Raw genomic sequence first — 27,898 nt, forward strand, 5'->3', positions numbered from 1 at the left:
CCGTCCCTGCCTGCCCTGGCAGCCTGCAGGGGCAGCCCCTTGGCCTCCCTTGGGATCGAAAAGTTTCCTTTTTTTTTAAAAAAAAAAAAAAGAAATCACAGAGGAGTCCCCACTGCCTCTTGAAAGCTGCATTTAAGTTGCTTCATCCTGGCCCCAAGGGACAGCCCTGCGCTGCTGCAGCACCGTGACTCAGGCTGCCACGGCCTATTGATTTTGAAGTGCGGATTTCTCTGCTCCCCGGGGAAGGCTCCGCGCGAGGGCCGGGCGTCCGGAGCGCCAGCAGGTGTGCTGGGCGCAGGGCCAGCATCCCCCACAAGTGCCTCGGCATTTGGGGAATGGCTTGTGAGGGGCACCGGGACACCCAGCTGTGGGCGTCCAGCTGTGACGGGCACTGCGGTATCCAGCTGTGACGGGTGATGGGGTGTCCAGCTGTGATGGGAATGGGTGTGCAGCTGTGATGGGCGGTTGTTATCCAGCTGTGACGGGAATGGGTGTCCAGCTGTGACAGGCACTGGAGTATCCAGCTGTGCTGGGCAGTGGATATCCAGCTGTGCTGGGCAGTGGGTGTCCAGCTCTGATGGGAAGGGCTGCCCAGCTGTGCTGGGCACTGGAGTATCCAGCTGTGCTGGGCACTTGGGCACTGGAGTATCCAGCTGTGACGGGCACTGGAGTATCCAGCTGTAATGGTCAGTTGTTTTCCAGCTGTGATGGGCACTGGGGTGTCCAGCTGTGGTGGGCAGTAGTTATCCAGCTGTGGTGGGCACTGGGCTGCAGTGGGTCCATGCCATCCCTGCCACCTCTTTGCCCCCGGCAATCCCTGCCCACGCAGCCAGCAGCCCACGAGCTTCCCGGTGCATTATTTATACAGTCAAAATCGATCAGAAGATGATAACGGCTTCATTAGCATCTGAGCATCACGTCACCCTCGGTGCTTGACACGACCTTGGCTGCAGGAGTACAAGCCTTTTGCTGTCTAACAGTGGCGAGGACCGGCTCCCCGGCGTCCCCATCGTCACCAGACCCAGCCGGGGCTGCTCCGGCCACATCGTGGGGTCCCCACAGCCACGCTTGCATGGGCAGAGCATGTGGCCACGCGCTCTGCCCACGCACATGCCCCCGTGGGGGCCCCACAGCGTGGACCCCATCCCTGCTGCGAGGAATAAGTCCACTTGTGCCAGGGCTCCTCGTGGAGCGAGTGCTTGCAGCGCTCGTTGTTTGCGTGGCGCTCGTCAGCAAGGATATAATTAAGAGCAGCTATTTTGGATGCTTCCTTTATCCGGCAGCTCACGGAGATGCTGCTGCAGGGTCCTTCCCTCCTCCTCCTCCGAAACAGGCGCTTGGCTTTGCCGTGAATGTCTTCCCCGTGGGTACTTGGTGTCATCCTGCTTGTGGGGTCCTGGGGGTCCCCGTTGGGCATGTTGGGGGGGGCGGGGGACACGCAGGGGTCCTGCTGCAGAGGGGGGAAGCGGCAGGGATGGTGGGACTGGAGGGGAGGGGGACCACTGCAGTGGGGTGATGGAAGGATGGGAGGAGGGTTTGGGGGGCGGGTTGCCCCGGCTCATTCTCCGCTGCCGCCAAGCTGGGCGGGGGGGCAGCGACGGCTTTCCCCTCATTAAGTAGATGTTGATTTAGCGGAGGCTGGAGCCATCTGCTCGGAGCAGCCGCACGCTCCCTGCGAGCTGGCGCGGCGCTGCCGGGGGGAGCTGGGCGAGGATGGATGTGCTTCGTCAGCGGGGGCTTGGCCGGGAGCCCCCGCGCCCCGGCTGGGCATCGATCGCTGCTGGCGCTGCGCTGGCCGCAGACGCAGGGGGCCGGCGCATGAGCGCGCTAACGGGTGCTGCGTGGCCCCGCTGCCGGGAAGGGAGAGAAGCCCCCAGCCGGGGGCTACGGAGGCACCAAGGCATCCCACCGCCCGGGGCTGTGGCCTCGGACACAGGTGCGAGGGAAGGGCTGGAGCAGCCGGGCACGGGGGTCTCCCCGCGGTGTGCACCGGGGTGCCTGGAGCATCGTGCAGGGGGTGCAGGGGGTCAGGGTGACGCGCGGCCGGACCCCGGCGTTGGGCAGAGCAGCTCCCCCGCGCGCGCCCGGCCCTGCACGTGCAGCCGGCTCGTGCGCCGCCTGCCATCGCGGTGCCCGCCCGGGGCCATCGCTGCTGCGGGGTGGCCGGCGCAGGCCGACGCGTGGCGGGGGAGGACGGGGCCGGCGAGGAGCTCGCCGCACGCAGAGCGCCAGGCTGAATTCAAGCGTGCATTTAGCTACTGTGATCCTTGTGTTTAAGTAAAGGCATTTCTGGGAGTAGCGGCTGGGCTGAGCTCCCCGCGGCGGTATTTACTCGCAGCAGACGCTGTTTATAGTCGGTGTCGATGGCAGACGGCTGCAGCTCCCGGTGCGCGCAGGAGTCGCGGGCTGGAGCCGGACCTGGTGGTGCCGGGGCTCTCTGGATCCGGCCGCGCGGCACGTCACCCTTTCCCGGGGCCAGCGATGTGGTCCTGCCTGACTCTGCTCAGTACCGTCAGGCCCCTCAGGATGCTCGTGGGGTGCGAGCTGCCGTGGGGGGCCATGCCGTGGGGCTGGGGTGCAAGGGGAGCCTTGTGCTGCCACGTGCCGTGACCATCGGCTGAGCAGCCCATAGGGAGCAGAGAGGGGACATCGGGGTGTCCCAAGGACAGCGGTGGGGCTCAGGCGGTCTGAGCAAGGGCCCCAGCACCGGGGGTGCCACCGTCCCTCTGTCCTGCAACGTCTGCGCAGGCGGGGCAGGACGGTGCTCGCGGGTGCTCGGTGCGCTCCGACACCGCTCCGGCGATCCCGGCAGGGACGACAGCCAGGGACACGCTCGATGCCCGCTGGCAACGTGGCCGTGCAGGAGCCCCGCTCTTCTCCCCGCTGTGCCCGTCTCCTTTTGTGGCCGGTATTTTTAATTGGCAGCGCTCTCAGCTCCCTTCCCTCTCCCTTGTTAGTGGAGGAGTTTTGCTTCCTTGTGCTTCCCAGCCATTAACGAGCCCTCCTGTGTCTCGCTGCCCAGACAGGCTGCAAATCCCACATGGCGGCAGCGGGGCCGAGACGGCCGCAGGCTGCGGATCCGGCAGCGTGTCGGGGTGCCTGTCCTGCTCCCCCTGCCCCGGGAACCACGAGCACCCAGCCATGGCGGGGCCGTGCCGAGGGCCCGGTTGGGCTCCAGGCTCCGGCTGCGGCGCTGCGCCCTCGGCACGGCTCCGTTGTGCCCCATGCCAGGCTGCCAATGCCGCGCCGGGCAAGCACACAGCTTCATTACGGGAGGGGTTTAATTGCTGGGCTGTGGGACCACGGCATGAGGGTTTTGCTCACAGCCCAGAGAGCTTTAGTGGTGCTTTGCAGCTTTTGGGAGCTTTAGTGGTGCTTTGCTTTTGGGAGCTTTAGTGGTGCCGGTTGGCGCGGCAGCCGGTGCCTTCCCTGCCCTGCCCGCTGCTGGTGCAAAGCCGCTGTCCCTCAAGGGCCCCGGTGCTGCTGCAGACGTGGGGTTGATTCTCTGCCGGTGCCACGCAGGTTCCCACCATCTGGGGCCTTGGCCTGGCCCCACGGGGGTGCCAGCCACCGTGCCGCCGTCCATGCCGCCATCCACGCCGCCATCCACACCTCGCCACGCTGTTGGGCAGCCGGTGGCACCCCGGGTTGCTGCACCCCAGGAGGATGTGGGACCACCCCGTCAAACCGATGCCGCGCTTAAAGACCTTTTCCCAGCAGCGTTTGAAGCCATGCCGGTGCCTGAGCTCGCCGCAGCCCGGCACGGGCACCGGCAGGCTTGCGGCCGCTGCCAGAGCTTTAACGAAAGTCAAACCGCTGCACGGCTGGAAGTCACTGACTAAGCACTTGGCACGGGCATTGATGGAAGTGCTAAACAGATTTTGGCAGCCGCAGCCTCTCCTGCAGGTGCAGGGAGGAAAGATTCGCCGCTACGGTGTGTTTGGCTGATGCTGGTTTGGCCAGCGCTGGGGGCTGCCGGCACGCACCCGGGGAGCGGCGTCGCGGGGTGCAGCGGTGACGCCGTTGGCGTCACCGCTGCACCCCGCGACGCCGCTCCCCGGGCATTGCCCCATCCAAGCCCCTCGCTGGGAGCAACCCGTGGGAAAGGCCAGGCACCACAGACCTGCTGACATCCGTCCGTCCGTCTTGCGGGGACTGGTTAGCCGGAGTGGGGCCTGTCTCGGGGCCGGAGATTGGAGCCGGTGCCGGGCACGGTGCCGCTCCTGCGCCCGCGGGCTCCTTTTGTCCGCCGGCCATTTGCGTCCCTGGGGGGGCGGCTCGGCCCCCTTCTCCTGGGAGCTGCTCCTTGGCACCAGGCGGCAGCGGAAGCGGCGCTGGGCTCCTCTCCACCGGCACTGAATGGCACCTTTGTTGGGGAGCCTGGCGGCAGCTCGGGGCTGGCGGGGACCCGCTCGGCCCCGTGCGCCGCGGTCGGTCCCGGTGCCGGGGGGCTCTGCCCGCCAGCAACATCCAGTCCTTCCCAGGGGAGCACGGGGATGCTGCAGCAGGGATGGGATGTGGGGGGGGCTGTTCCTCAAGTCTGGCCACCCCGATGGGGATTTGTTGCTGGTGCGGGTCGTTAATGCGTTAAACGAAGAGCGCGGGCTGCCAGGGCAAGGGAGCTCGGGTTGGTGGCGTTTTGTTTGCTGGAAGGAGGGCGAGTGGCGCTGGCTGTGGGGACCCTGCGGTGCCCCGTCCCTCCCCATGCCCTGGGGACCCTGCTGTGCCCCTGTCCCTCCCCGTGCCCTGGGGACCCTGCTGTGCCCCTTCTCATCCCACAGCCGCCCTGTGGCACCGCGTGCCTGGAGGAGAGGCTGGGGACCTGGTGGACGGGGACCTCCGTAGCTCTCACCCGCCCGCACCGGGCTGTGTCATCGTTAGCAAATGTCCTGCGGCTCGGGCTGTCGGGCGGCCAGCGGAGCACGGGAGGGAGCCAGCGCTGGGTGCCAGAGCCCGGGAGCCTCCGCGTGGGCAGGGAGAAGCCTCTGCCACCGTCCCAGCCGCTCCTGGGACCATCCGCCACGTGTGACCCAGGCCGGTGTGGCTCAGCCCGGCACCGCTCCCCAGGCTTGTGGGTCAGGGCCGGGTACAGCCCCCGCTCCTGCTGCCGGTGCCCCCTTGCTGACACAGCCCTTTGTGCCGAATAATGGAATATCACACTGGGACGTTGACAAGGACACGCAGTAGAGGGGGAGCGAGCAAGGCCATGGCTGCGGTGCGCAGGGAGCATCCTTCTGGCCCCACGTCTCCCTTCCCAGCCTTGAAGTCACCCCTTCCAGCTGGCTTCTCCCAGCGAGCCCTTGTCCCCAGCGCGCTTGTCCCCAGCGCGCTCCCTGCCGAGCTGCCGGGGTGAGGATGGCCGCCCCTTCTCCCTGCCGGGCCATGCAGCCTTTGAGTTATTTCCCGTAGGCTGGGGGCCGTGCCGGTGCCGGCTCGCTGCGGTGGGCCCAGGGGCTGCTGCATGGGTCCCCAGCCCAGGGCTCTGCCGTGCTGCAGCCTCCCTCCTCTTCCTCCTCCTCCTGCTCCAGCTCCCCGCTGGGAGCTGTGAGGAAGAGCAGGATGACTGGAAAGCCTGAGCGGTGTTTTTCGGTTAAATCTTATGTAAATCTGCCTCCATCCTTCCTCATGGTGCTAATTGGATTGCCCCGAGGCGGTTTATTTTCCCACACAGGCAGGTGTGGGGTGGGAGTGGGGCAGTGGGGGGGGCGGGGGGGGCTGCAGGGGCAGGGGACACGCTGGGGCACCGGAGAGCGCGCCAAGCCCCCCGCTCTGCTGAAGCAGCCCGGCCCGGCAGCTCCGTGCGGCACTGGGCTCCACGGTGCCGTGCCGGAGCCCTAGCCAGGCGAAGGAGCCGGGGAGGGAAGCCCAGGCAAACCCCACAGCAGCCCGGGTGGACGGAGGCCCTGGTGCCAGGAGAGGCCCTTGGGCTCTGCCGCCATCAGCAGGGACCCCTCCACCCCGAGCCCTCCTGCCCGCAGCTGCCCGCGGGCTTGGGCAGCCCTGCACGACACCGTGCTGCGCCCCGACCCGGGCTGCAGAGCCGCAGGGAGCCGACACCTTGGTGGGGAGGGAAACCTGGAGCTGCGGCCGCGTCACCTCCCCGGCGCGCCCCGGGTCCCTGCCCCGGCTGCCTCCCGTGCCGCTCTAACGTGCCGTCCCCTTCCCTCCCTTCCAGAGCTCCTCGGATCGGCAAAGAAAGTCAACGTCAACTTCCAAGACACCGACGGGTGAGTGGGAGCCCCGTGCCCAGGCGTGCACGTGGTGGGGCGTGTGGGCAAGGGTTGCGCGTGCCGTGGGGCGCGCAAAAAAAGGGTGCGTGTGTCGTGGGGTGCTGCGAGCGGGGGTGCGTGTGCCCGGCGATGCGTGCGGCACAGGGTGCAGCGAGCAGGAGTCTCGCGCGTCTGTGCGGGCACGCCGGGCTCTCCGGAGTGCAGGACAGCCAGCACAGCCGAGCCCTGCCTGCACCCCCGCGCCGGTGGGCTTGCGCGTAGCAGCCAGGGGCATCAGAGGAGGCAGGGGGTGAGGGCTGAGAGGCAGAGGAAGAGCTGTGCCCCACGTCTCGCCGGCCTTTTCCCAGCTCTCGCCGCGGGCTCGGGGCTCCGCGGGTGCTGCGCAGGGAGCAGCCCCGTGGGGCACCGGGCGGGCGAGCCGCGACCCCGCTGGGCCGTGCCGCCGGCGCGCCGCTTCGCAGCCGGCATCCAACAGGCAGGGAGGAGCGGGGAAGGGGGCCGCAGGCTCACCCCCTGCTAATCACGCTAATGAGGCTGCCGGCGCAGGAAGGCAGCCGGAGCCCCGCAGAGGAGGGGGGCTGCAGTGGGGGCAAGGAGAGATGCTTGCAGGGCCGGGCAGCGGCCGCCCCCTGTGCCCCCCGGCTCCCCCTGCCCTGTGGCCCTCCCATTGAGCGGGGCAGCAGGACACGGGGCCGGGCGATGCCGCTCGGTCCCTGGGGACGGTTCTGCTGTGGCCGTGGAAATGGCACGTGAGCGGAGAGGCCGGATGGGGTCGGGAGCGGGAGGGCACGCCCTGGGGATGCGCAGCCCCAGCAGCCTGGGTCCTTCCTCATCCTCGCCCCCGAGCAGGGCCCCAGCACCGGGGCGGTGGCAGCAGGCATCCCCTGGTACCCGCCGACGCATCGGCTCTGCCAGCCCGCGCGTGTGCACGCGTGTGCGTGCAGGGGCGCACGCAAGCGTGCGGATGCGCAGCTGAGCGAGCGTGTGCATGCAAGCGTGTCTGCGAGCGCGAGCACGCGTGCACGGCAGCGGGAGCGTGTGGGCACGCCGGCCGGCGGTGGGGCGGGTGCGTGGCGCTGCCTGCGTGGGGCAGGGGCTGGAGGGCGCGATGTGGGCAGGGCGAGGGGATGCATCACCCCCCGGACCACCTCGTGCAGCGGCTGCCGGAGCCGGCAGGTCGCTGGAGGGCGGTGCGTCGCGGCAGGGCCGGGACGGCAGTCGAGAGCTGCAGGCAGGGCTCCTGCTCACGCCCTGCCTGCAACTGCCTGCGGCTACCGGCCGGCTTGGGGGGTGCAGGAGCGGCCCTGCAGCAGGGGAGCAAGCTCCAGCCTCCAGCCCTGCTCCTGGAAAGGATCATCCCGTGGGAACACGCAGGGCAGACCCAGGCTGCAGCCCACGCGTGCTCCGCTCTGCCGCCGGTGTGCTGTGCCAACTCAGCCGGCCCCGGTGCCGTGCCTCAGTTTCCCCATCTCTGCTGTGCTTGCTGGTGTTTCCTTCCGTGCTTGCCCGGGGGACGGTGCCCTGCACGGCGCGTGGCCTTTGCAGCCGGCTGGGCCGTGCCGGGGGAAGCCCCCGGGGCAGCCCTGGGGAGGGCTGCGATTTGCACCATCTTGAGCGGATTTGAGCAGGGCGCTGGAGCGGAAAACGCCGACATTTCCCAGGCAGACGTTGGGGATTGACCTCCTGCGCGAGCTGTCTGCTCGCATCGCCGCTCCCCACCGGGGGATCGCAGGCGGCAGCTCTGCGGGGAACGCGGTGGCCGAAGCGTGCTCCCCGGCGGGGACGTGTCCCCCCTCGGCTGGGGGTCCCGGTGACGGGGGGCAGACGGGATCGCCGTCCCACCGCCCGCCTCTCGGGCAGCAGGCAGCGGCGGGGCCCGGCAGGTCGCGCCGGGGTCCGCAGTCTGCTCCCGTGCTCCGGTGACACCGGGATGGCCCCGGGGACGGGATGGGGACGCCGTGCGTGACCGGGGCTCGGAGCGGTGGGGTAGCAGGCACAAGCGCCGCTGCGTGGAGGACGCCGCTGCCGGGAGCGGCAAGTAGGTCAGCTCCTGGCCTGCTTCCCGGCAACGAGCCTCCTGGTTTGGCCGGTCCCGGGGAAAGCAGAGCGGGGTGTGGCACGGCGGGGCCGGGGGCTTTCCCCGCCCCGTGGCAAGGCCCGGCACCACGCGGCGGCACGGCTGCCATCTGGATCCCAGCTCGGCGGCATCCCCAGCCCTGCGTCCCACTGTGCGGGTTGGGGGGGGGTCGGGCCCGTCCTCTGGCTGCAGCGCGGCAGGGGAGGCTAAATAAAGCGATGGGCTGGAGAGCAAACCCCCGTCTGCCCGGCACGTCCAACCTTCTGGCCCTTGCTGCACGCTGGGACGTGGCTGGCTCCTGGCTCGACTCGTGCCTCGGCCACGGCTGGTCCCTGCGGCAGCTCTTTCTCCTGGTGCCCGCGGAGGGATGTAGAGGTGGGGTTGCCCGGAGAGCTCGGGGACACGTGCACGTGGGGGGCTGCGGGAGGCAGAGCGGGCGCTCTGGGGTGCTGTGGTGGGTGCGGGCTGGAGGCCGTGCTGCCGGGCAGGGGCTGGCGGGGCTGTGGAGGGGACAGGGACGCGGGACCCCTGACGCCGCAGCCGGTCCCCAGGTTCTCGGCTCTGCACCATGCGGCGCTCAACGGCAACACGGAGCTCATCTCGCTGCTGCTGGAGGCGCAGGCTGCGGTGGACATCAAGGACAACAAAGGCGAGTCCCTGGGTCCTGGCCGCGGGCCCCTGTCCCGTGCCCCTCCGCAGGCTCCGGCCGGGCGCGCTGGCATGCCCGAGGGACTCACGGTGTGCCTGTCCCGCCCGCCCGCAGGCATGCGGCCCCTGCACTACGCGGCTTGGCAAGGCAAGAAGGAGCCCATGAAGATGGTGCTGAAAGCGGGTTCCTCCGTCAACATCCCCTCGGACGAGGGCCAGATTCCCCTACACCTGGCAGCACAGCACGGGCACTACGACGTGGTACGGTGGGGCCGGCGGTGGGGTGCGGCGGTGCCGGGGGGGCCGTGCCGCCCTCCCTGCCCCCGCCCTCGCCGAGCTGGGGTCTCGCTTGTTCGCAGTCGGAGATGCTCCTGCAGCACCAGTCCAACCCCTGCATCATGGACAATTCGGGGAAGACGCCCCTGGACCTGGCGTGCGAGTTTGGCCGGGTCGGGGTAAGTCCTCGCAGGGCCGGGACCCCCGAGAGGAAGATTGGGAGGGGACAGGGGCACGGCGGGGTCCCTGGGGGTGCTGGAGCAGCCCGGGGGGTACAGGGCAGCCCCGGGGAGGGATGGCAGTGGGGGCCCATGGTGCCACCGCTGCGGGGATCTCCGGCTGCTGGAGGAGAGGCAGAGCAGGGAGGGGAGGCGGGGGCCGGGGGGGCCGCAGCCCCGGCAGGCGGCTGAGCCGCCCTTGCAGCCCTGCTCCGTCTGTGTTTGCTGAGCCAGGTGGTCCAACTGCTCCTGAACAGCAACATGTGCGCGGCGCTGCTGGAGCCCAAGCCGGGGGACACCACCGACCCCAACGGCACCAGCCCCCTGCACCTCGCCGCCAAGAACGGCCACATCGACATCATCCGGTGGGTGCGTGGGCAGGGAGGGCAGCGCCGGTCCCCCCCCCTCCTCGCTGACCCCGCTGTCTGCCCGCAGGCTCCTGCTGCAGGCTGGCATCGACATCAACCGGCAAACCAAGGCGGGCACGGCGCTGCACGAGGCGGCCCTGTGCGGCAAGACGGACGTGGTGCGGCTGCTGCTGGATGTAAGGGCCCCCACGACACCCCCGGATGCCCCCAGCCCAGGGAGGGGCCGCGGGAAGGGAGAGACCCCATGGCCGGGGGCTGCGGAGCAGCGTTTTCACCTCTCCCGGGGCACGGGGGTGAAGGTCCCCGGGGGGGACGCACCAAGGCAGTGAGCTGTGCCCTCCGGCTGCTGGTCTCGGGGTGGCCTGGGGGGTCCTGGGGGGCGGCGGGGCGGGGGGCAGCCTCCTCCCAAGCCCTCTCCGTGCCGTTGCAGAGCGGGATCAACGCCCACGTCAGGAACACCTACAACCAGACAGCTCTGGACATCGTCAACCAGTTCACCACCAGCCAGGCCAGCAAGGAGATCAAGCAGATGCTGCGGGGTAGGGGTTCGGGGGGGCACGGGGCGGCTGCGCCGGCGCTGGGGGGATGCCGGGCTGGGGGTGACAGCCCCGACGCTCCCGCTCTGTCCCCGCAGACGCCTCCGCCGCTCTGCAGGTCCGGGCTGTCAAGGACTATTGCAACAACTACGACCTGACCAGCCTCAACGTGAAAGCCGGGGACATCATCACCGTGAGTGCGGCCGGGAGGGGACCGGGGGGACCCCGCTGGTGGCACCGGCCCCTGACCCGGCCCCTGCCCGCAGGTGCTGGAGCAGCATGCGGACGGGCGCTGGAAGGGCTGCATTCATGACAACCGGACCGGCAACGACCGCGTGGGCTACTTCCCCTCCAGCCTCGTCGAGGCCATAAGCAAACGAACAGGCAAATAATCTCCCCCCCCCCCTCCGCCTCCCCCCGCCGGGCTGCTCCCAAACCCGCAGCCCCAGGGAGCCCCGTTTCGGTCAGGCGGTGCCTGGGGTGTCGGGGGGTGCGGCCGGTGAAGCCAAGCCGGGGCGATGCCCCCGTCATGCACGTGGGGCCAGCGTCCCCGCCGTGTGCACGGGGACGGTGCCTTTGAGCGCCTGGGGTCGGCGTCCCCGCTGTGCACGTAGGATCGGCGTCCGCGTCGTGCACGTGGGGTCGCTGCCCCCGTTGTGCCCGTGGGGCCGGTGCCCTCCTGGTGCACGTGGGGGTCGGTGCTGGCAGCCCCGGGGCCAGGCTGGCGTTGGGCTGGGGGAGGCGTCTGTGGTGCCGGGAGGTCGGTGCATGGGGGGAGCTGGGGGCGTCACGGCAGTTTGGGGTACCGGTATGGCGCAGCGGCGGGGCCAGGGGACCCGGTGCTCGGGGTCTGAGCGGGGATGGCCGCAGCAGCCCCACGTAGAGCTGGGCATTGGTGTCAGGGACCCGGCGCTGCCCCACGGGGACCCTCGCCCTGGCCAGGGGCTGCCTCAGGGATCAGACCCTGCTCCCTGCCCCTGCAGCTGCCTGTCCCCATCCCCGTCCCCGTCCCCGTTCCCTCAGGCTCCCGATGGGGCACGTGGTCCCCTGCGATGGCCTGTAACCGTGCTCGCTGCCGGGAGCGGCGTGATGGGGCCGGTGCCTCTGCGGGCAGAGGCCCCACATCCGTCGGCTTGTTCCCGCCGGCGGCTGCGCGCTGCCCAGCTCTGTGCGATCTCGGGGGCGGCCACATCTCCGGGGCGCGGGCAGGGAATGGCAGCGCTTGAAGGAGACCCCAAGGGAGCGGCGGCATGAGTGCCTGCCGGCTGCCGGGCACTGCCGCGCCGGCCGCGGAGGCTGCGGAGGTGCCACGTGCCGGAAAGGCAGGGGCCGAGCCGCTCTCCGGGTGTGGGTTGTGTGCTGGTACCACCGGCATGAGGTCCGTGGCTCCTGGGATGCCGCCAGCTCCGCGGTGGTGTTTGCCAGGGTGCGGGGTTTCCTAGCCATCCCATCGGCTGCAGCCCTGGGCCCCGCGCAGCAGGGCGGCAGCACGGGGTGCGGGCAGCGGCTGCACCGGGGCTTGGCCATCCGGGCACGGGGGTGCTGGCGCAGCGGCCCCCAGCCCAGCCGCGCAGCCCGCCTCCTCCCGGGATGCTTTCGCGGGGAGCAGGACCCCCGGCAGCCCGGCTGCGGGAGCCCCACAGCGCCGGGAGCCCCACGGTGATGTTGCTGCCTCAAGCACGGGGCTGCCCCGGCATCGGTGTCCTGCCGGGGAGCCGTGGCAGGTCTGCGGGATGTGCCCGCGGGCCGTACCCTGCTGCCGGGCCGGGCCGCGTGCTGAGCTCCTGCTGCTGCTCCTTGGCTCGGCTCCGCATCGGTTGGGTCTCAGTTCTGGCTTCTCCACGTTCCTTTGGTTGCTTTTTTTGTTTGCTGCTTTTTTTCCTTTCCTTTTTTTTTTTTTTTTTTTAATTTTTTTTTGGTGGCGCTGAGCGTGTCTCTATTATTTTGATTCTTTTCATTTTGTCTCTTGTTATGTTTTATTATCAGGTTCATGGGAGACTGTAACAATCCCCCAACAGTACCAAAAGATCCCGCTCCCGGCTTACGGGGCTGCTGTGCTAAACGGTGACTCCTCGTCCCATCCGTTCCATTCCCTGCCTCCACCTCCACCTCCACCACCACATTCCCATCAGACTCTTTTCAGTTCCTTTGGCTATCACAGGCTCTCCCCTAGCAGTGCCGACGAGCCGCGTTACGGACCAGGTAGTTCACCGCTCGCTTCGTGCTCTCGATGGATTTCTTTCTTTTCCTTTGAAGCGTGTATCGAGTCTTTTCTTTCTGCTCGGCCTCTCTCCCCCCCCTTGCCACGGTGCGTTTGCACGCGGGTGCGTGCAGGAGCGCGCAAGCGCGTGCACGTGGATGCGCGCGTGTGCGGAGGCGTGCATGTGTGTGCATGCAGGCGTGTGCATGCGCGCGTGCGTGCATGCGGGCAGGCGTGCGCGGGCGGCGCGGGCAGGTGCGTGCACACGCGCGTGCCGTCGGCCCCCTCCCCTGCACGCCCTCTCCAGCGCTGCTGTAGCTCTGCGTGGCCCACGGCTCCGCTGCCGGCACATCCCACCCTCACCGCCCCGGTGTCCCCGGCTGCCGGGCAGGGCTGGAGGCAGCACCGCGCTGCCAGCTGTCCGCGCTCTGCCCGTGGCCCCTGCTCTCCTGCCCGCCCTGTCCGGGTGCGCGGGGACCCCCAAAAACACTCTCCAGGCTCTGTGCCGGGGGACGGGGCTGGGCAGCGCGGTGCCCGGCTGGGGGCCACGGGCGCAGGGCCCCTCTGCCCGCGGCAGCCTCCCCCGCAGGGTGTTCGACACCCAGCGAGCCGCTCTGACCGGGCTGGGGCTGCGCGCTCAGAGCGGGAAGGGGCTGCGGCGCCGGGCGTGCTTTCCTGGGGACGCTCTCGGGGCTGGCTCGGCGCGGGCGGTGCCCAGCTAAACCCTGGGGACCGTCCCCGCGGCACGGGCAGGTGACGGATGCTGCAGGTCTTCGTGTCGGGAGCGCCCGGAGAGCAGATATTTGGGGGGGGGGGGAGGGGGGGGTGCAGGGGTGCAGCCCATGCCATGCCCACAAGGGGATGTCTGGGGGCCGGGGGTCTCCGCACGTGCCCCGGCGGCAGCGGCGCAGCGGGTTGTGTTGGGAGAGCACCAGGCTGGCCACGCTGGTGATGGGGACGAGGGAGCAAAACTCTTCCCTGGGGCTTTCTCTCCCCGCTGGGTCGCACAGAGCCCTACACCGCCCAGGCAGCGCGGGCTCCTCTCGGAGTGACCGCGGCACGCGCAGCTCAGGGACGTCCCAGCCCGATTGCGGCGCGGCCGTTTGTTCCCCCTCGTGCTCCTTCGGTGACTTTATCACCTGGTATCATCCACCCCTGCTATGGCCTGGCCGCTAATGGGGTGAGCGGCTCAATGACCGAAACCAGCCTGGGCAGCAGCAGGGTGGCGATGCCCCGTACCCGGTGGCTGGCGGCGGGGCCAGGCTGAGCCGGGCTCCTCGGCAGCTGGTGGTGGGGCTGCGGCAGCGCCGGGCCTCGCAGGGCTGTGGTCCGTCTCATCTGATGCTGTTTTAAACCCCGGGCTCAGCGCTGGGCGGCCCTGGCAGGCCCTGGTGCGAGCGGGACCTGGCGGAGGCGGGCAGCACGGTGAGCCGGTGAAGGAGCGGTGCTTCAAGGGTGACCCTCGAGCCGTGCCCTGGCAGGGGGGCCAGGTCCTCTCAACCCCTGCTGTGTCACCCACGTGTTGCCGGCTGCCGTGGGGCACCCCGGGGAGCGTGGGGGGTTCAGCACCCGGTGCCTGGCCCCACGTGACCCCTGCGTCCTCCCCCAGACGGGTGCAGGCAGCCGCAGGGGCACGGCCAGCGCTGTCTTGGCCGGGGGACAGCGGGGTGGGGACCCTGGTCCCTACTTGCTCCAGTTTGCCCAGCTCCCTTTGCTCCCCCGCACCGGGTCATGTCCCCATTCTGCTCCGCACGGGGACGACGTAGTCCCCGTCCCCTGCCCGGGCTGAGCTGGCGCACCGGGACATCCTCCCGGATGGTGGCAGGGAGGGGATGCCCTGCAGGACTGGGTCCCAGGGCTGCTCGCTGTCACCCCGTGCCAGCTGCCCGGGGGGAGACAGGCCCCTGGGACAGCGCTGGCATCCCCGGGCACAGCCACGGCCGGGGACCCCACACCTTTGCTGCGGGGTTTTCCCTGCGTGTGGCAGCGACAGGCCCCGGGGCCGCGGGTCGCCTCGCCCTGTGCCGCACCGATGCGAGCCCAAGCGCGCGGAGCCACGCATGCCTGACGGTTGCTCTCTCTGCTCTGCCACCAAGGGTCCCGCGGGGCCGACATGAGCCCGTCCCACCTCTCGCCGTCGCAGGGCGGATCGGCCGCACCGGCTCCCGCGGAGGAGATCTGGGTGCTGCGGAAACCCTTTGCAGGTATGGTGGGCACGTGCTTCTGGGACCCTCCCTGTCCCCGGGCCGCACCGCGGCATCCCCCGGCCCGGCCCGGCCCGGCCGTGGGGCTCGGTGCCCTGACGGCATCTCCTCTCTCTGCGCAGGTGGCGACCGCAGCAGCCTGGGCAGCACGGGCAGCGTGGCCTCTGCCCGCAGCTCGGGGAGCGGGCAGAGCACGGGCAGCGGGGCACATGCCCTGCACGCTGGCTCTGAAGGTGTCAAGGTAAGGCGAGCCCCGAGGCAGCCGTGCCAGCCTGCGGCGGCACTCGGCTCCGGTCCCGGCACCGGCGCTTGCCCTGGGGCAGGCGTTTGCTGCCTCGGCAGCTGCCCTTGGTCCCCGCTGGGAGCGATGCTCAGCTGGGGGCTGGGAGGTCCTACCTGCACCCAGCGTGCCACCAGCCACGGCTGTCGCCGACGGCGGCCACCAGCATGTCCCCTCCCAGCTGGCCCCCGGCTGCTGGCTGGGCCCGGGCTCAGCCCCCGGCACGACGTCCCGCCGGGCTGCGGGGCTGGGCAGGGGCTGCCCACGTGCGCGGGGTCCGGCCGAGGCCGCGTGCCGCGTCTCTGCTGCCGCTGGCGGGGTGCCTCCGCGCCGCGCGCTGCGCCGCACGCCGCTCGCTGCAGCTCTGCGCTGCGTGGAGCCGTCCGCCTGCTGCTGCCAGCATGCAGCCCGCTGCACCCTCCCGCCCGCGCGTGGCACGCTGCGCGCTGCTGCCGGCACCTTGCCCGCTGCACATCGCCCGCTACCCCCTGCTGCCCGCACGTTACACCCTGCGCATCGCTGCCTGCGCGTTGCGCTTTGCGCGCCGCCCGCGGCAGCCTGGGGCGTCCCGTCCCCGCGCCGAGGCACCCGTGAGCCCACCTCCCCTGGCATCCCGCCCGCGTTACGCCAGAGCGGGCCGGGCACCGGGGGTCCGTGTGCCCCCGAGCCGAGCACCGTGCTGGCGGCCGCGGGGGCCCTGCCTTGCGGGCAGGGAGGGCCCCCGCAGCCCGCGCCGGCAGCCTGGGCCGGGCGTGCGTCAGGCTGGATTCGGGGTGCTGCGGCTCTGCGGGCTCCCGCCGCCCGCGAAGCACCATCTGTGCTGCTCCCGCTCTCCCTGCCGCAGCCCGAATCTGCTGCATCCCTCCCTGCCCGCCCTCACCCGGGCTGGCGGCGGGGCGGCTGCCGCGGCACCCGCGGCACCCGCGGCACCCGCGGCACGCGCCCACCGGCCCCCGCTGCCCGCCCGCCTCACTCCTGCCTGCTCTCCCCCCTTCCCGGGGTGTTTTTCAGCTGCTGGCAACGGTCCTTTCCCAGAAGGCTTCTGCGCAAGAGACTGCCGTGGGCGATGGGCCGGCCAAGGCGCAGGACATCCCCGCAGGTGCGTGCCGCCGGCCGGCCGGCTGCCGGGAGCAGGAGGAGCCCTGGCCCTGCCGCGGGCGTGCCGTGGATCCAGGGATTTGTCTTTTTTTTTATTGCCACGGCACCCATCGCCAGAAGAAAAACGTGTGGGTAAAAAATGACTCTCTCGCCTTTCGGCTGCTGCCAGGCCTTCTCCTGCCTCGGTTAGTGGGGGCCCCGCGGGGGGCGGGGGGCGGCGTGGGCGGCGGGGGGCGGCAGCGCTCCTCCCCGGCCCCTTCCCTTCCCCGGCCCCCCGCCGGCCCCGCCGGAGCCTGAGCCGGGGTCCCCCCCGTCACCGCCGGCGCCGGCCGGGGGGGGGCTGCGGGCAGGGGCTGCCCTGGCAGCGGGGGGGGGGGGAGGCACGAGCCGGGGGGGGACAGACGGGAGCTGCACACGCGGGGAGGGGGCACACGTGGGGGATGAAGGCGGCGGGGGAGGCCCGGGCTGCGGACACGCACATGCGGGGGGGGGATGGAAACCTGGGGAGGGGGGGATGCGCACACGGGGGGGGGGGATGCACACGGTGCTGGGGGGGGGAGCACAGGCTGGAGAGATGCACATGCAAGTGGGATGCAGACGTGAGGGAGATGCACGTGGCAGAGGGATGCACATGTGAGGAGGATGCCCACGCAAGTGGGATGCAGATGCCAGAAGGATGCGCACGCAAGGAGGATGCACACACACACGCACACACGCACGGGGGGGGGATACACACACACAGACACACGGGGGGGGATACACACACACACAGACACACGGGGGGGGGATACACACACACACAGACACACGGGGGGGGGGATACACACACACAGACACACGGGGGGGGATACACACACACACAGACACACATGGGGGGGATACACACACACAGACACACGGGGGGGGGGATGCACACACACACAGACACACGGGGGGGGGATACACACACACAGACACACGGGGGGGGATACACACACACACACACACACACGGGGGGGATACACACACACACACACACACACACGGGGGGGGATACACACACACACAGACACACGGGGGGGATACACACACACACAGACACACGGGGGGGGATATACACACACACACACATGGCGGGGGGGGATACACACACACACAGACACACGGGGGGGGGATACACACACACACAGACACACGGGGGGGGGGTATACACACACACACACAGACACACGGGGGGGGATACACACACATCAGCTGCACACACACCCATGGAGGATGCAGTTGCCAGCGGGGGGGGGAAGGAGCCGCTCTTGCTGGTCCTGATCCGAAATTTCTGGGCAGCCCTCGTCCCCCCCAGGGCTGGCGAAGGCGCCAGCGGGCGGGTGGGTGCCGCAGGGCTGCCCGGGTGCCTGTGCAGGGATGCCGGGGGACGAGGCGGCTCGTGCCAGCCTGCCCTCCCCAGCTGAGCCCCTCTCTGCGGGGCACAGCGGGTGGACAAACCCCGTCCCGGGCTGGTGGCGTGGCTGGAGGAGCGGGGACAGAGGGCTTTGGGCAGCAGGCCCCCTCTGGCCGCTGCCTGGGGGAGGTGGGCGGCCAGGGAAGCCAGCTCTGGAGGAGGGGTCTGGCTGGGTCCCTCCGCCTGGGGCCGCGCTGGGTGGAGGGCGTTGCGGCACCCCGGCCCCTGGCCGGGCTGGGGGCTCGCCTGGCCCCGGGTGGGTGGGCAAGGTCAACGCACAGGCGAGCCACCGTGGCACCCAGGAGCCGTGCGTGCCACGGCGCAGGGGACTGGGTGCCCTGCAGAGCCCCATGCAGACGCAGCCCTTGCTGTGAGCCCCGTGCCAGCGCGGCCGGCCTCACCAGGATTCGGCAATAGGGGCTGCGACCCGTCCGGCAGCGCCTGGGCACGGTGCCCCGCACCACCCCTGCCCGTGCCGGAGGAGCAGACCCCGCGTTCAGGGCACCCCAGGGTGCTCCGGGCTGCTGTGCTGGGGCGGGCGTCGCTCTCCCATGCCTGCCCTGGCCCTGCTGACCCAGGGGCCGTGGCCGTGCCATCCCACCCCGGGCAGGGGCTCGGCTCCCCGCCTCGCTTGGCCGGAGCCCGGGGGTGCGTGGCCCCGGACCCGCTGACCGCTGCCTCTCTGGCAGGTTCGTCGCGGTCGCAGAGCGTGGCCAGCTCCCCGTACGCCCCCCAGTCCTCCACCGAGCCCCAGCTGAAGAAGATGGAGCCGCCGTCAGAGGGGAAGGTGAGTGGGGAGCGCTGGGGCGGTGTGGGGAGGCCCACGGTGGAGTGTGGTGCCCGGAGCGGGGGGCACAGCTGCAGCCGTGCGGTGGGGCCACCCCCCCCTACACCTACAGCTGCGGGCGCCTCGGTACCCCTGTGTCACGGCCACCAAGGCTGGCAGGGCTCTGGGTGCTGGCCGCGATGGCAGTGCCTGTGGGGTGCTGTGCCATGAGCCAGCGGCATGAGTCATCCCTGCGGCTGCCGGCCCCCCCAGCTCCACGGCACCAGCACCCTGCACACCCGGGGGACGGACGTGTGCCCAGGGTACCCCAAGCCATTTTGGCCACGCAGACCCTCTGCGGTGCCGGCTCCCAGCCAGGGCCTCCTGCCGGCGCGTGGACGGGTGTGGGGACAGCCCCAGGGGACACGGGCGGGAGCGGTGGGTCCCTGTCCCCCGGGCTGCCCCGAGCCGCGCCGTCCCTCTCCCCAGAGCTCGGAGGCCGTGTACCAGTGGCTCTGCAAGTTCCAGCTGCAGCTCTACGCGCCCAACTTCATCAACGCTGGCTACGACATCACCACCATTAGCCGCATGACGCCGGAGGTGAGGCCGTGGGGATGCTGGGGCTGGCCGGTGCTGTGGGGAGGGGGGCACAGCCGGTGCAGGGTGGTGCTGACCCCCGCTCTCCCCCAGGACCTCACGGCCATCGGTGTCACCAAGCCGGGGCACAGAAAGAAGATCGCCTCCGAGATCAACAACCTCAATATCCCCGAGTGGCTGCCGGAGTACAAGCCGGTAAGGGCTGCGTGGGGCCGGGGATGCCAAAGCCACAGGCAGTGTGGCACTGGGGACCCGGCCATGCTGGGAGTCTGGCAGCCTGTCCCCTCCAGGGAGGGGGTGGCACAGAGGGGACGAGGGTGGGAGCTAGCTCGCCACTCCCAGGTGGCACCCACCTTCCACAGTCCTGCAGCTGCCCACGTCCCCTCCTGACGGCTCGGGGACTGTCAGGAGCTGGTGCCAGCGTGGACGTGACACCTGTGTGTCCCCTGACACCCCTCCTGCCCCATCAGCTGGGCACGGCAAGGGGCTTCCCGTGGAAACGGGGCTGGGCATGGCCCCAGGCGATTGCGGAGCACAGGGACACCGTGGGGACAAGGGGAACCCCCTGGGGACAAGGGGAACCCCCTGGGGCTGTCCCCCAGCAGGACGGGATCACCCGTGTGGCATGGGCGCTGCAGTGCCGGGGGTGCCGCGGCCAGACCCTGGTGCCAGCCGGCGCTGAGCCGCGCCCCGCACGCCCCCCCCCCTCCCCCAGGCCAACCTGGCGCTGTGGCTCTCCATGATCGGCCTGTCCCAGTACTACAAGGTGCTGGTGGAGAACGGCTACGAGAACATCGACTTCATCACTGACATCACCTGGGAGGACCTGCAGGAGATCGGCATCACCAAGCTGGGTAAGGTCCCATGCCACAGCGCCGAACGTGGCAGCCCCGGCCCCCGGCAGCGGCGCTGATGCCCCACGGTGTCCCCAGGCCACCAGAAGAAGCTGATGCTGGCGGTGAAGAAGCTGGCGGAGCTGCAGCGCGCCGAGCTGGGCAAGTACGAGCCGGGCACGCTGAAGAGGAAGGCGGCGGCGGCGGCGTGCCCGGAGGTGTTGGCCATCGAGTCCCCCCCGCCGGAGCCGCCCGAGTGCCAGTCGCCCAAGATGACCACCTTCCAGGACAGCGAGCTCAGCAGCGAGCTGCAGGTGGCCATGACAGGCGAAGCCCCCGAGGAGCCCCCCGAGACGGCGCTGAACCCCGCGGCCCCCGGCTACCGCTCGCCCCCGGGGCTGGGGGGCCGCGCCAGGCTGATGAGCAGCTCGCAGGAGCTGCTGGGGGACGGCCCGCGGGCCCCCCCCGCCGCCGCCATCTCCAAGAGCCAGGAGTACCTGGCGGAGGGGGCCGGCGAGGGCCCCCCCGCGCCGCCCAAGGAGGGTCGCCCGCCCCGGCACGGCCACCCCGTCAAGCGGGCCAGCGTGCCGCCCGTGCCCGGCAAGCCCCGGCAGCCCTTCCCGCCCTCCGCCGGCCACCTGACGCCGCCCCAGACCCCCGGCAAGCCGCGGCCCCCCTCCCCGCAGGGCCCGCCGGCCCCCCACGCCACCGCCAAGGTGAAGCCCACCCCACAGCTGCTGCCGCCGGGCGAGCGCCCCGTGTCGCCCCGCTCCCTGCCGCAGTCGCCCACCCACCGCGGCTTCGCCTACGTCCTGCCGCAGCCCGCCGAGGGCGAGGGGGGGCCGCCGGGGGTGCCCGTCCTGCCGGTCTCGGTGCCGGTGCTGTGCCTGCCGCCGGCGGGCGAGGGCGAGGAGGAGCCGGGGCGGCCGAAGAAGCGGGCGCACAGCCTGAACCGCTACGCCGCCTCCGACAGCGAGCAGGAGCGGGACGAGCTGCTGGTACCGGACGCGGGGCCCTACGCCACCGTGCAGCGGCGCGTGGGGCGCAGCCACTCGGTGCGGGCACCCGCCGGCAGCGACAAGAATGTCAACCGCAGCCAGTCCTTCGCCGTCCGCCCCAAGAAGAAGGGGCCCCCGCCGCCGCCCCCCAAGCGCTCCAGCTCCGCCATCTCCAGCGCCGGCATGGCCGAGGACTTCCCCAAAGAGGGCGAGGGCGAGGGCGAGGCGGCGGCCGGGCCCCCCGTCGCCGAGGGGGCGAGCCGCCGGGAGCAGCGCCGGGCCAGCGACCTGGGCGGCAGCGTGGACACGGGCAGCGCTGGCAGCGTGCGCAGCATCGCGGCCATGCTGGAGATGTCCTCCATCGGCGGCGGGGCCCGGGCGCTGGCGCTGCAGAAGCCGCACGGGGCTGGCGGGCCGGGGCCGGGGCCGGCCAAGGCGCCCGAGAGCCACTACCTGCAGCCGGGGGCCCCCCCGGGCAGCCCCGAGCGTGCCCGCGTGGCCACCGTCCTGGCCACCGTCAAGCACAAGGAGGCCATCGGGCTGGACGGGGAGGTGGTGAACCGGCGCCGGACCATCAGCGGCCCCGTCACCGGGCTGGTGGCCGCCGCCCGCCGTGAGCGCGCTGAGGGTGCGCGGGCGGAGGCGGGGGCCGACGGCCCCGGCGAGCGGCTGCGGGTCGAGCGCGGCGGCTCCCCGGACGCCGTCATCCCCTTCGCCGAGGAGGGCAACCTCACCATCAAGCAGCGGCCGCGGCCCCTGGGGCCGTCCCGGGGGGAGGCGGGCGAGGGGCTGTCCCCGGCCCACCGCCACGGGGACCTGGCCAAGGTGGAGGCCAGCGCCACGCTCAAGCGGCGGATCCGGGCCCGGCAGAGCCAGCAGGACGGCGTCCGCTTCGTCCTCACCGAGTCCGACACTGTCAAGCGCCGGCCCAAGGCCAAGGACAAGGAGCCGGCGCTCGAACCCGCCCCGCTCGCCGTCTACCAGAACGGCACCGGCACCGTCAAGCGGCGGCCGGCCTCCGAGCTGAGCGGGGCTGAGCCGCCCCCCGCCCCGCCGCCCGCCGCCCGCCCTGACGGCCCCGACTACGCCCCGCCGCCCGCCGAGCCCAAGAAGCCCTTCAAGCCGCCGGTGTCCCCCAAGCCCGTGCTGACGCAGCCGCCCCAGAAGGCTCCCGGGCCGCCGACGCCTGTCCCCAAAAAGGTGCCCATCCCGAGCCCCGGCAGCCCAGGTAGGCGCCCCGCCAGCCCCGTGTGTCCCGTGCCCCCCCCCCGGGATGGGAGCCCCCCGGGGCGTACGCCGGGGGTCCCGGCTGGCCCCGCCGCCCTTCTGCCCCTCTCCCTTCTCTCCGCAGAGGTGAAGCGGGGCCACGGCACGCCGCCCCCCGTGTCCCCCAAGCCCGCGCCGCCCCCCACGGCGCCCAAGCCCCCCAAGCCCCACGCTGCCATCCAGTCGGTGAGCGCCAGCTCCACGCCGGCCCCGTCCCCTGCCCGGCAGCTGGGCGCTGCCGCCGCCAAGCCGTCCAGCACGCCGCCCTCGCTCTGCTCCAGCCCCGCCAAGCCCCTCTCGCCCGGCGCGCAGCCCCAGCAGGTGCCGGTGAAGCCGCCGCGCTCCGCCATCGCCGGCCCCTCCGTTGACAGCGCCGGCCCCGAGCTGGTGCAGCAGAAGCTGGAGGAGACGAGCGCGTCCCTGGCCGCCGCGCTGCAGGCCGTGGAGGAGAAGATCAAGCAGGAGGACAGTCAGGCGGCAGAGTAAGGGGCGCGGGGCTGGGCCGGGCTGGGCCGGGCTGTGCTGGGCTGTGCTGTGCTGGGCTGTGCTGGGCTGTGCTGGGCTGGGCCGGGCTGGGCCGGGCTGTGCTGGGCTGGGCCGGGCTGGGCTGGGCTGTGCTGGGCTGTGCTGGGCCAGGCTGGGCTGTGCTGGGCTGGGCTGTGCTGGGCTGTGCTGGGCCGGGCTGGGCTGTGCTGGGCCGGGCTGTGCTGGGCTGGGCTGGGCTGTGCTGGGCTGGGCTGTGCCACCCAGCTGCGTGGGGACGGGGGGCGGGAGGCCACGAGCATCACGGGCGGGGGGTCAGGCTGTGCTGTCACAGCGGGAGCAGGGCTGCGCCGGGGGTGACGTTGCAGGGAAACTGCGCCGGAGCGTCACGGGGCCCTGGCTGGAGCTGTGTTGGGAAGGTGACGCTGGGGGACACCGTGCCGGAGCGGCGCGGGCAGGGAGAGCCCGGGCGTGTGGGTGCACCGGGGGTTGCGTTGGAGAGGTGACAGTGGGGGACGCCGAGCCGGAGCGCGATGGGGCTGGGATGGCCTCAGCTGTGCGGTAGCGCTGGGGTCTGCGCTGGGGAGGTGACGCTGGGGACGCGGTGCCGAGCGCTGCAGGGCACAGCGGGGCGGAAGGGCCGCGCGCCGGGCAGAGGGGACCGTGCGGTGCCGCTGTCCCGTGCGTGGCGCCGACCCGTTCCCGCTGCTCGCCCAGCTCGGCCGTGGAGTCGAAGAGCACCGTGAGCATCCTGGACGACATCGGCAGCATGTTCGACGACCTGGCGGACCAGCTGGACGCCATGCTGGAGTGAGGGGCGCCAGGGCCCCGCGAACCTCAGGGCTTACGTGGGCACAAGGGCACAACGATCCACGACCCCACCAGCCCCACCGCCCTCCCTCGTCCCCTTTGTACAGCCGTCCCCTCCCGGACATCCCGTCCCTCGGGGTTTGCACAAAGAAGAAGATACCTCAGGATTGTGCTCATGGACTCGGCGCCGGCTCCGGCAGGACTCCCTTTTGCAGAAGCAAAAAAAAAAAAAAAAAAAACAAAAAACAAAACACAACAGAAGAAACAAAGCAACATGCCCCGGACCGAAACGTCCCCCCGCCAGCTGCCGGGGCTCCGGGGGGGTCTCTCTACCTACCTGTCCGGTGGCCACCGCCATCGTGCCCGTGCCCTGCTGGCCCCAGTGCCGTGGGTCGCCGCGGCCCGAATGTAGCACAAGCCCTGCCCGGCGTGGTGGCCCCGGTGGCAGCTCCGTCAGCGGCGTGCCACGTGTCACCGACGGCGTTTGCTGGTGGCCGTGCTGGTGGCGGGTCCAGGTGGGCAAATGCACTTGGGTTCTTTTCTCCTTTTTTAATTTTCCTCTTTTAGTTTTCTTTCTTTTTTCCGTCGTCGTTCGCTGGGGGCGGGCAGGGCGCGGGGTCCCACCGTGATGTCGCACGGGGCTGGGGCTGCCCCGTGGAGGGATGCTGCCCGAGGGGCGCGGGGGCCCGGCCCTGGGGCTCCCCTTGGCGGGGGCTTCGCCTCGGGCGTGGGAAGGGGGGGTTTTGTTCGCCTTGGTCGCAAAGCGGGGAGCGAACGCCCCGTCTCGGGGCCCTCGGCAGCGCGGGCGGGGGGCAGCGGGACGTGCCCCTGCCCGGCCCCTCCCCGCCGGGGGAGAGGACAGTGATAAGCTATAAAGAAGTATTAATTTATTGGAGGGGAAAAAAAAAAAAAAAGATATAAACCAGATTTCCCCCCCCCCAAAATAATAAAAAGAATAAACTTTAACAAATATATATTTAAAAGATTTAAAAATATTAGCAATTATATATAAAGCAGTTTAAAAGAAATCAAGAGAAAACTGGATTTTAGCTTGAGAAAAACTATTAGATTATACTAAGCTGTGTGTCTTGTGGCAAACTCATTCTAAGAGTAGCACAATATTTACCTTTTCTCTGGGTGGAAGGTCCGTGCAAGCAGTTCTGTTGGGTCTTTCCGTTGGGATTCAGTGTCACGTCTTTATTTTTACACCATTAAGAACTCAAAGGATGTGCCTTGTTTTATGGAGGATTTTGTTAATTCTTCTCCTGGAGGTGTTTCATTTCTTTTGGAGTGTCTTCAGGTTTTGGGTTTGTTTATTGATTTTTTTTTTCTTTTTTTTTTTTTGGCATTTGTTTGGTGTGCGCGTGTGGGTGTGCGTGGGTGTGCGTGCACGCGGGGGTGCGTGTGCTTGCGTGCGTTCTGCGGGACGCGCCGCTGTATATTCATGTATAAACTGGAGTTGGAGTCTGGTTCAGTCGCTTGAGTCCTGATGAATGCATTTTTTGCTTGTGGTTTCAAAACAAAGTGTTGCTGTTCCTTCCTTTTCTTGAGACGTACAGAGTGGTCTCTCCCTCCGCCTTCCTCTCCCTCCCTCCCTCTCCCCCCCTTCCTCTCTCTCCCCCCGTCTCGCCCGTTGTGGTCGCTGATCCAGATGTGTTTGGCACAACTTTGAAATTTCTTTAAGAAAAAAAAAACCAAACAAAAAAAGACTTTAAAAATAACAAAAAAAAAAAAAATCACCCGCCTGAAAATATCTGTTGAAAAGAAAAAAAATATGTATCTAAAAAAAAAAAAATCCATAAAGTTCTACATGATGGATATATACATATATATATTTTTTATGATTAAGTTATGGACTCTGTATCGTATCCCATCTGTCAAGCTATGCATCTTGGTGCTTCTCCCTGCTCTTCTGTGCTTAGATTTCACCTCTACTCGTCTTACTCTTCCTATTCTGAATAGTAGATGGCTCGTGGTGCTGTGAAGAAGTTTGCTCCTATACGAAGTCTGGCAACAAATATTTAAAGAAAAATAAAAAAAATAAAACCCCTGCCAGGCTCCCACCACTGTTTGTGTCCAAACAAGTATCAGCCGGCGCGTGCGATGGCTCCTGCCGTGCAGCCGGGGCTGGCGAGCGGCCGCGGGGCGCCGGGCCATGCCGGCACAGCGGGCGCGCGGGTGCCGGATGCTGCGGTGCACGCGGGTCCTCGTGGCGCGGTCGTACGTGCTGCACGGTTCGAGGCCACCCTTGGGTGCCTTTGCCCTGGCCGGGCCGGGTGCTGGGGGTGCTGTGGGGTGTGTGGCAGCCTGGCTGGCTGGGAACTGCTCTTCCCCCCCAGGTGCCCGGTCCCTGCACCCCATTTTTCACAGGGGGTGCCGTGGCCGTGCCCACCCCTCCGGGGCAGCCAAGCGTGGCTCTTGGCAGCGGCCGCGGGGTGGACGGGCGCAGGCTGGAGGCAGGAGCTGCCGCAGGACCAGTGCTGGCCACCGGCTCCCACTGAGAGCGAGAGCCTGCAATAAGTCACGCTGGCCAGGAACAACTCTTTCTGCTTTTATTGTCAATGAAGAAATAATCAAATCTATATTACAATCTTAAAAACAGTAGAAAATGTGAGTAAAAATGCAACGGAGGCTTTTTCTCTTTAATGTGGAGACCATTATTACAGGGTGGTGAACAATGGGCTTGTGTTATTTGATTTGAGAACTAGCTGTGGCATAAAAATCGTACCTGGCTACTCAAGAAAACACCTCTTCCCAGATGGATCAGCCTGACATCTTGGCAGTAAAATTAAATAGTAGAGACAGAAAGGGGTGGGGGTCCCAACCCAGGGCAAGGCTTAATGCTCAGTTCTACCATTTACAAAGGGAGCAGCCTCCCAGTGCCACCGCCCTGGCCAGGCCGGCTCCCGCCTGTGACAAGCTGAACCGTCGAGTCTCATCCCTGGCCAAGGGCTGCGCTGCATCTGCACCGGTGCCCTGCGGGGCTGCCCTGGCCTGGAGGCCCAGCTTCGCCCAGCCCTGGCCCCAGAGGATGCTTCCCAGCTGGGGGGATGCAGGCAGAGGAGGGCATCCTGCGGTGCGGAAGGCACTGGCACCGAACGGCTTCCTCTGCGCTTCCCATCATATACGGCAGATCTGAGGGAGCATCCGGAGCATCTGCGGGCCAGACCCGTCCTGAGAGCTGCCAGCCGGGGTCCTTGCGGGTGGGGGAACCGGCCGATGGGCAGCAGCAGGCAGTGGTCGGTGCGGAGAGGAACTGCAGCAGTTATTTCATAGTGGTGTTAGTCACCCAGCAGGCCATCGGAGGGGAGGAGTTTTTGGTCTTTCAGTGTGCAGGACTAGTGTGGCGTTCTCGCTAGCACGTCCAGACCTGCGGAGGAGAGAACAGAAACCCATGGCAGTGACTGTTCTGAGCAGCTCTGTGGGCTTCTCTTCATCCTCTTGTGGAGCTTCCCTTTGGGCTTCCAGCATCCACAACGCCCTCTGTCAGGAGTTAAACCTCCCACGCGTTGAGAACCACCCCCTTGTTTGTTTGAAGATGGCTCCTAACTCATTTAATGCCCTAGTTCTGGTACTGGAAGAGGCCAAACCATCAAGGAGAAGCCCGAGGAAACCGACCTTTACAGTGCTGTCCACGGCGCCGGAGAAGAGGCGTCCCCTGGAGACCGCGAGGGCAGTGACGCTACCCTGGTGTCGCAGCAGCGTCTGAGTACAGATCATGTTGTCCATGCTCCACACCTACGGGCACACAGGAGGCATCAGCCAAGCGAGCGGCATGGGGCTCTGGCACATCCCGAGCACCGGGAGGGACGGGGGATGCTGAGTGCCACAGGGTTTGAGCCGGGTGACACAAAGTAATTACGAGGCCACGTGGCATGCAGGGATGAGGATCCCTCGTCCTCCCTTTCCCTCAAGGCTGTCCATTCTTTAACAACAGCGCCAAATGCACAGACGCAGCTGCACGTCCCTGGACACGTACCCTGAGAGACCGGTCATACGATGCACTGAAGACTTTGGTTTGATCCGGTGTGGAGATGACAGCGAGGGCGTAGACCGTACCCACGTGCCCGGTCAGCGTGCGGACTTGTTCCTTTGTCTCTATGTCCCAGACCTGCGGGACGAGAGCAGGGCTCGGAGACTGCACTGGGCTGCAGACCACCAACTTCTCCTCCGAGAGGTGTTTCCACCTCCAGGCACACCTCTAGGGCGGGTGCTGCGCACGCATGCTCTGGGTGCGCCATAAAGGGGACCAGCAGAGCCAGGCCCTCGCCCCTCTCCCCCAGCCTCAAGCCAACGAATGCATTAAACCCTGCAGCCCTTACATGGATGAGGTTCTCGTAGGTGCCACACACAATGTGGTGGTTTGTCACAGCGATGGAGTAGACGCTGCCTCCTGACGTCTGCAGCACGTGGACACACTCCAAGTTGCGGATGTCCCAGATCTGAAAGAGACGCCAGAGCAAAGGCAGGATAAGACCCATGCAGGGACCTCTCTCCAGGAGGGAGCTCCCTTGAAGCTCTTCTCCAGCCACGCACAGAGTCAGCCTGGCTCCACGTGTGCCCAGATCACATCTT

At 68.7% G+C, this 27,898-nt stretch overlaps 2 protein-coding genes across 3 annotated transcripts in view; one reads left to right on the plus strand and one right to left on the minus strand.

Moving 5' to 3' along the window:
* The window catches only part of CASKIN1 (CASK interacting protein 1), a 34,473-nt gene extending 9,450 nt beyond the window's left edge, over window positions 1–25,023 (plus strand). The window contains exons 2-21 of the mRNA XM_075515218.1: window positions 6,176–6,227; window positions 8,859–8,956; window positions 9,071–9,216; window positions 9,315–9,410; window positions 9,684–9,814; window positions 9,885–9,993; window positions 10,248–10,356; window positions 10,452–10,546; window positions 10,620–10,737; window positions 12,340–12,555; window positions 14,650–14,757; window positions 14,880–14,998; window positions 16,049–16,136; window positions 18,260–18,357; window positions 18,826–18,936; window positions 19,027–19,128; window positions 19,649–19,787; window positions 19,866–21,992; window positions 22,116–22,512; window positions 23,231–25,023. Of these exons, the coding sequence (XP_075371333.1) occupies window positions 6,176–6,227; window positions 8,859–8,956; window positions 9,071–9,216; window positions 9,315–9,410; window positions 9,684–9,814; window positions 9,885–9,993; window positions 10,248–10,356; window positions 10,452–10,546; window positions 10,620–10,737; window positions 12,340–12,555; window positions 14,650–14,757; window positions 14,880–14,998; window positions 16,049–16,136; window positions 18,260–18,357; window positions 18,826–18,936; window positions 19,027–19,128; window positions 19,649–19,787; window positions 19,866–21,992; window positions 22,116–22,512; window positions 23,231–23,327 (4,556 nt within the window). The 3' untranslated portion in view covers window positions 23,328–25,023. The remainder of the gene's footprint in view (window positions 1–6,175; window positions 6,228–8,858; window positions 8,957–9,070; window positions 9,217–9,314; window positions 9,411–9,683; window positions 9,815–9,884; window positions 9,994–10,247; window positions 10,357–10,451; window positions 10,547–10,619; window positions 10,738–12,339; window positions 12,556–14,649; window positions 14,758–14,879; window positions 14,999–16,048; window positions 16,137–18,259; window positions 18,358–18,825; window positions 18,937–19,026; window positions 19,129–19,648; window positions 19,788–19,865; window positions 21,993–22,115; window positions 22,513–23,230) is intronic.
* Window positions 25,024–25,861: 838 nt separating this feature from the next.
* TRAF7 (TNF receptor associated factor 7) overlaps window positions 25,862–27,898 on the minus strand; it is a 37,172-nt gene continuing 35,135 nt past the window's right edge. For both annotated transcript variants that reach the window (XM_075515706.1, XM_075515705.1), the window contains exons 18-21: window positions 27,646–27,765; window positions 27,303–27,434; window positions 26,942–27,061; window positions 25,862–26,693 (exon numbers count right to left, since the gene is read on the minus strand). In XM_075515706.1, coding sequence (XP_075371821.1) covers window positions 26,679–26,693; window positions 26,942–27,061; window positions 27,303–27,434; window positions 27,646–27,765 — 387 coding nt within the window. In that variant the 3' untranslated portion in view covers window positions 25,862–26,678. The remainder of the gene's footprint in view (window positions 26,694–26,941; window positions 27,062–27,302; window positions 27,435–27,645; window positions 27,766–27,898) is intronic.

The sequence above is a fragment of the Mycteria americana genome, chromosome 12 (genome assembly GCF_035582795.1).
Source record: "Mycteria americana isolate JAX WOST 10 ecotype Jacksonville Zoo and Gardens chromosome 12, USCA_MyAme_1.0, whole genome shotgun sequence".
Classification (NCBI taxonomy): Eukaryota; Metazoa; Chordata; class Aves; order Ciconiiformes; family Ciconiidae; genus Mycteria; species Mycteria americana.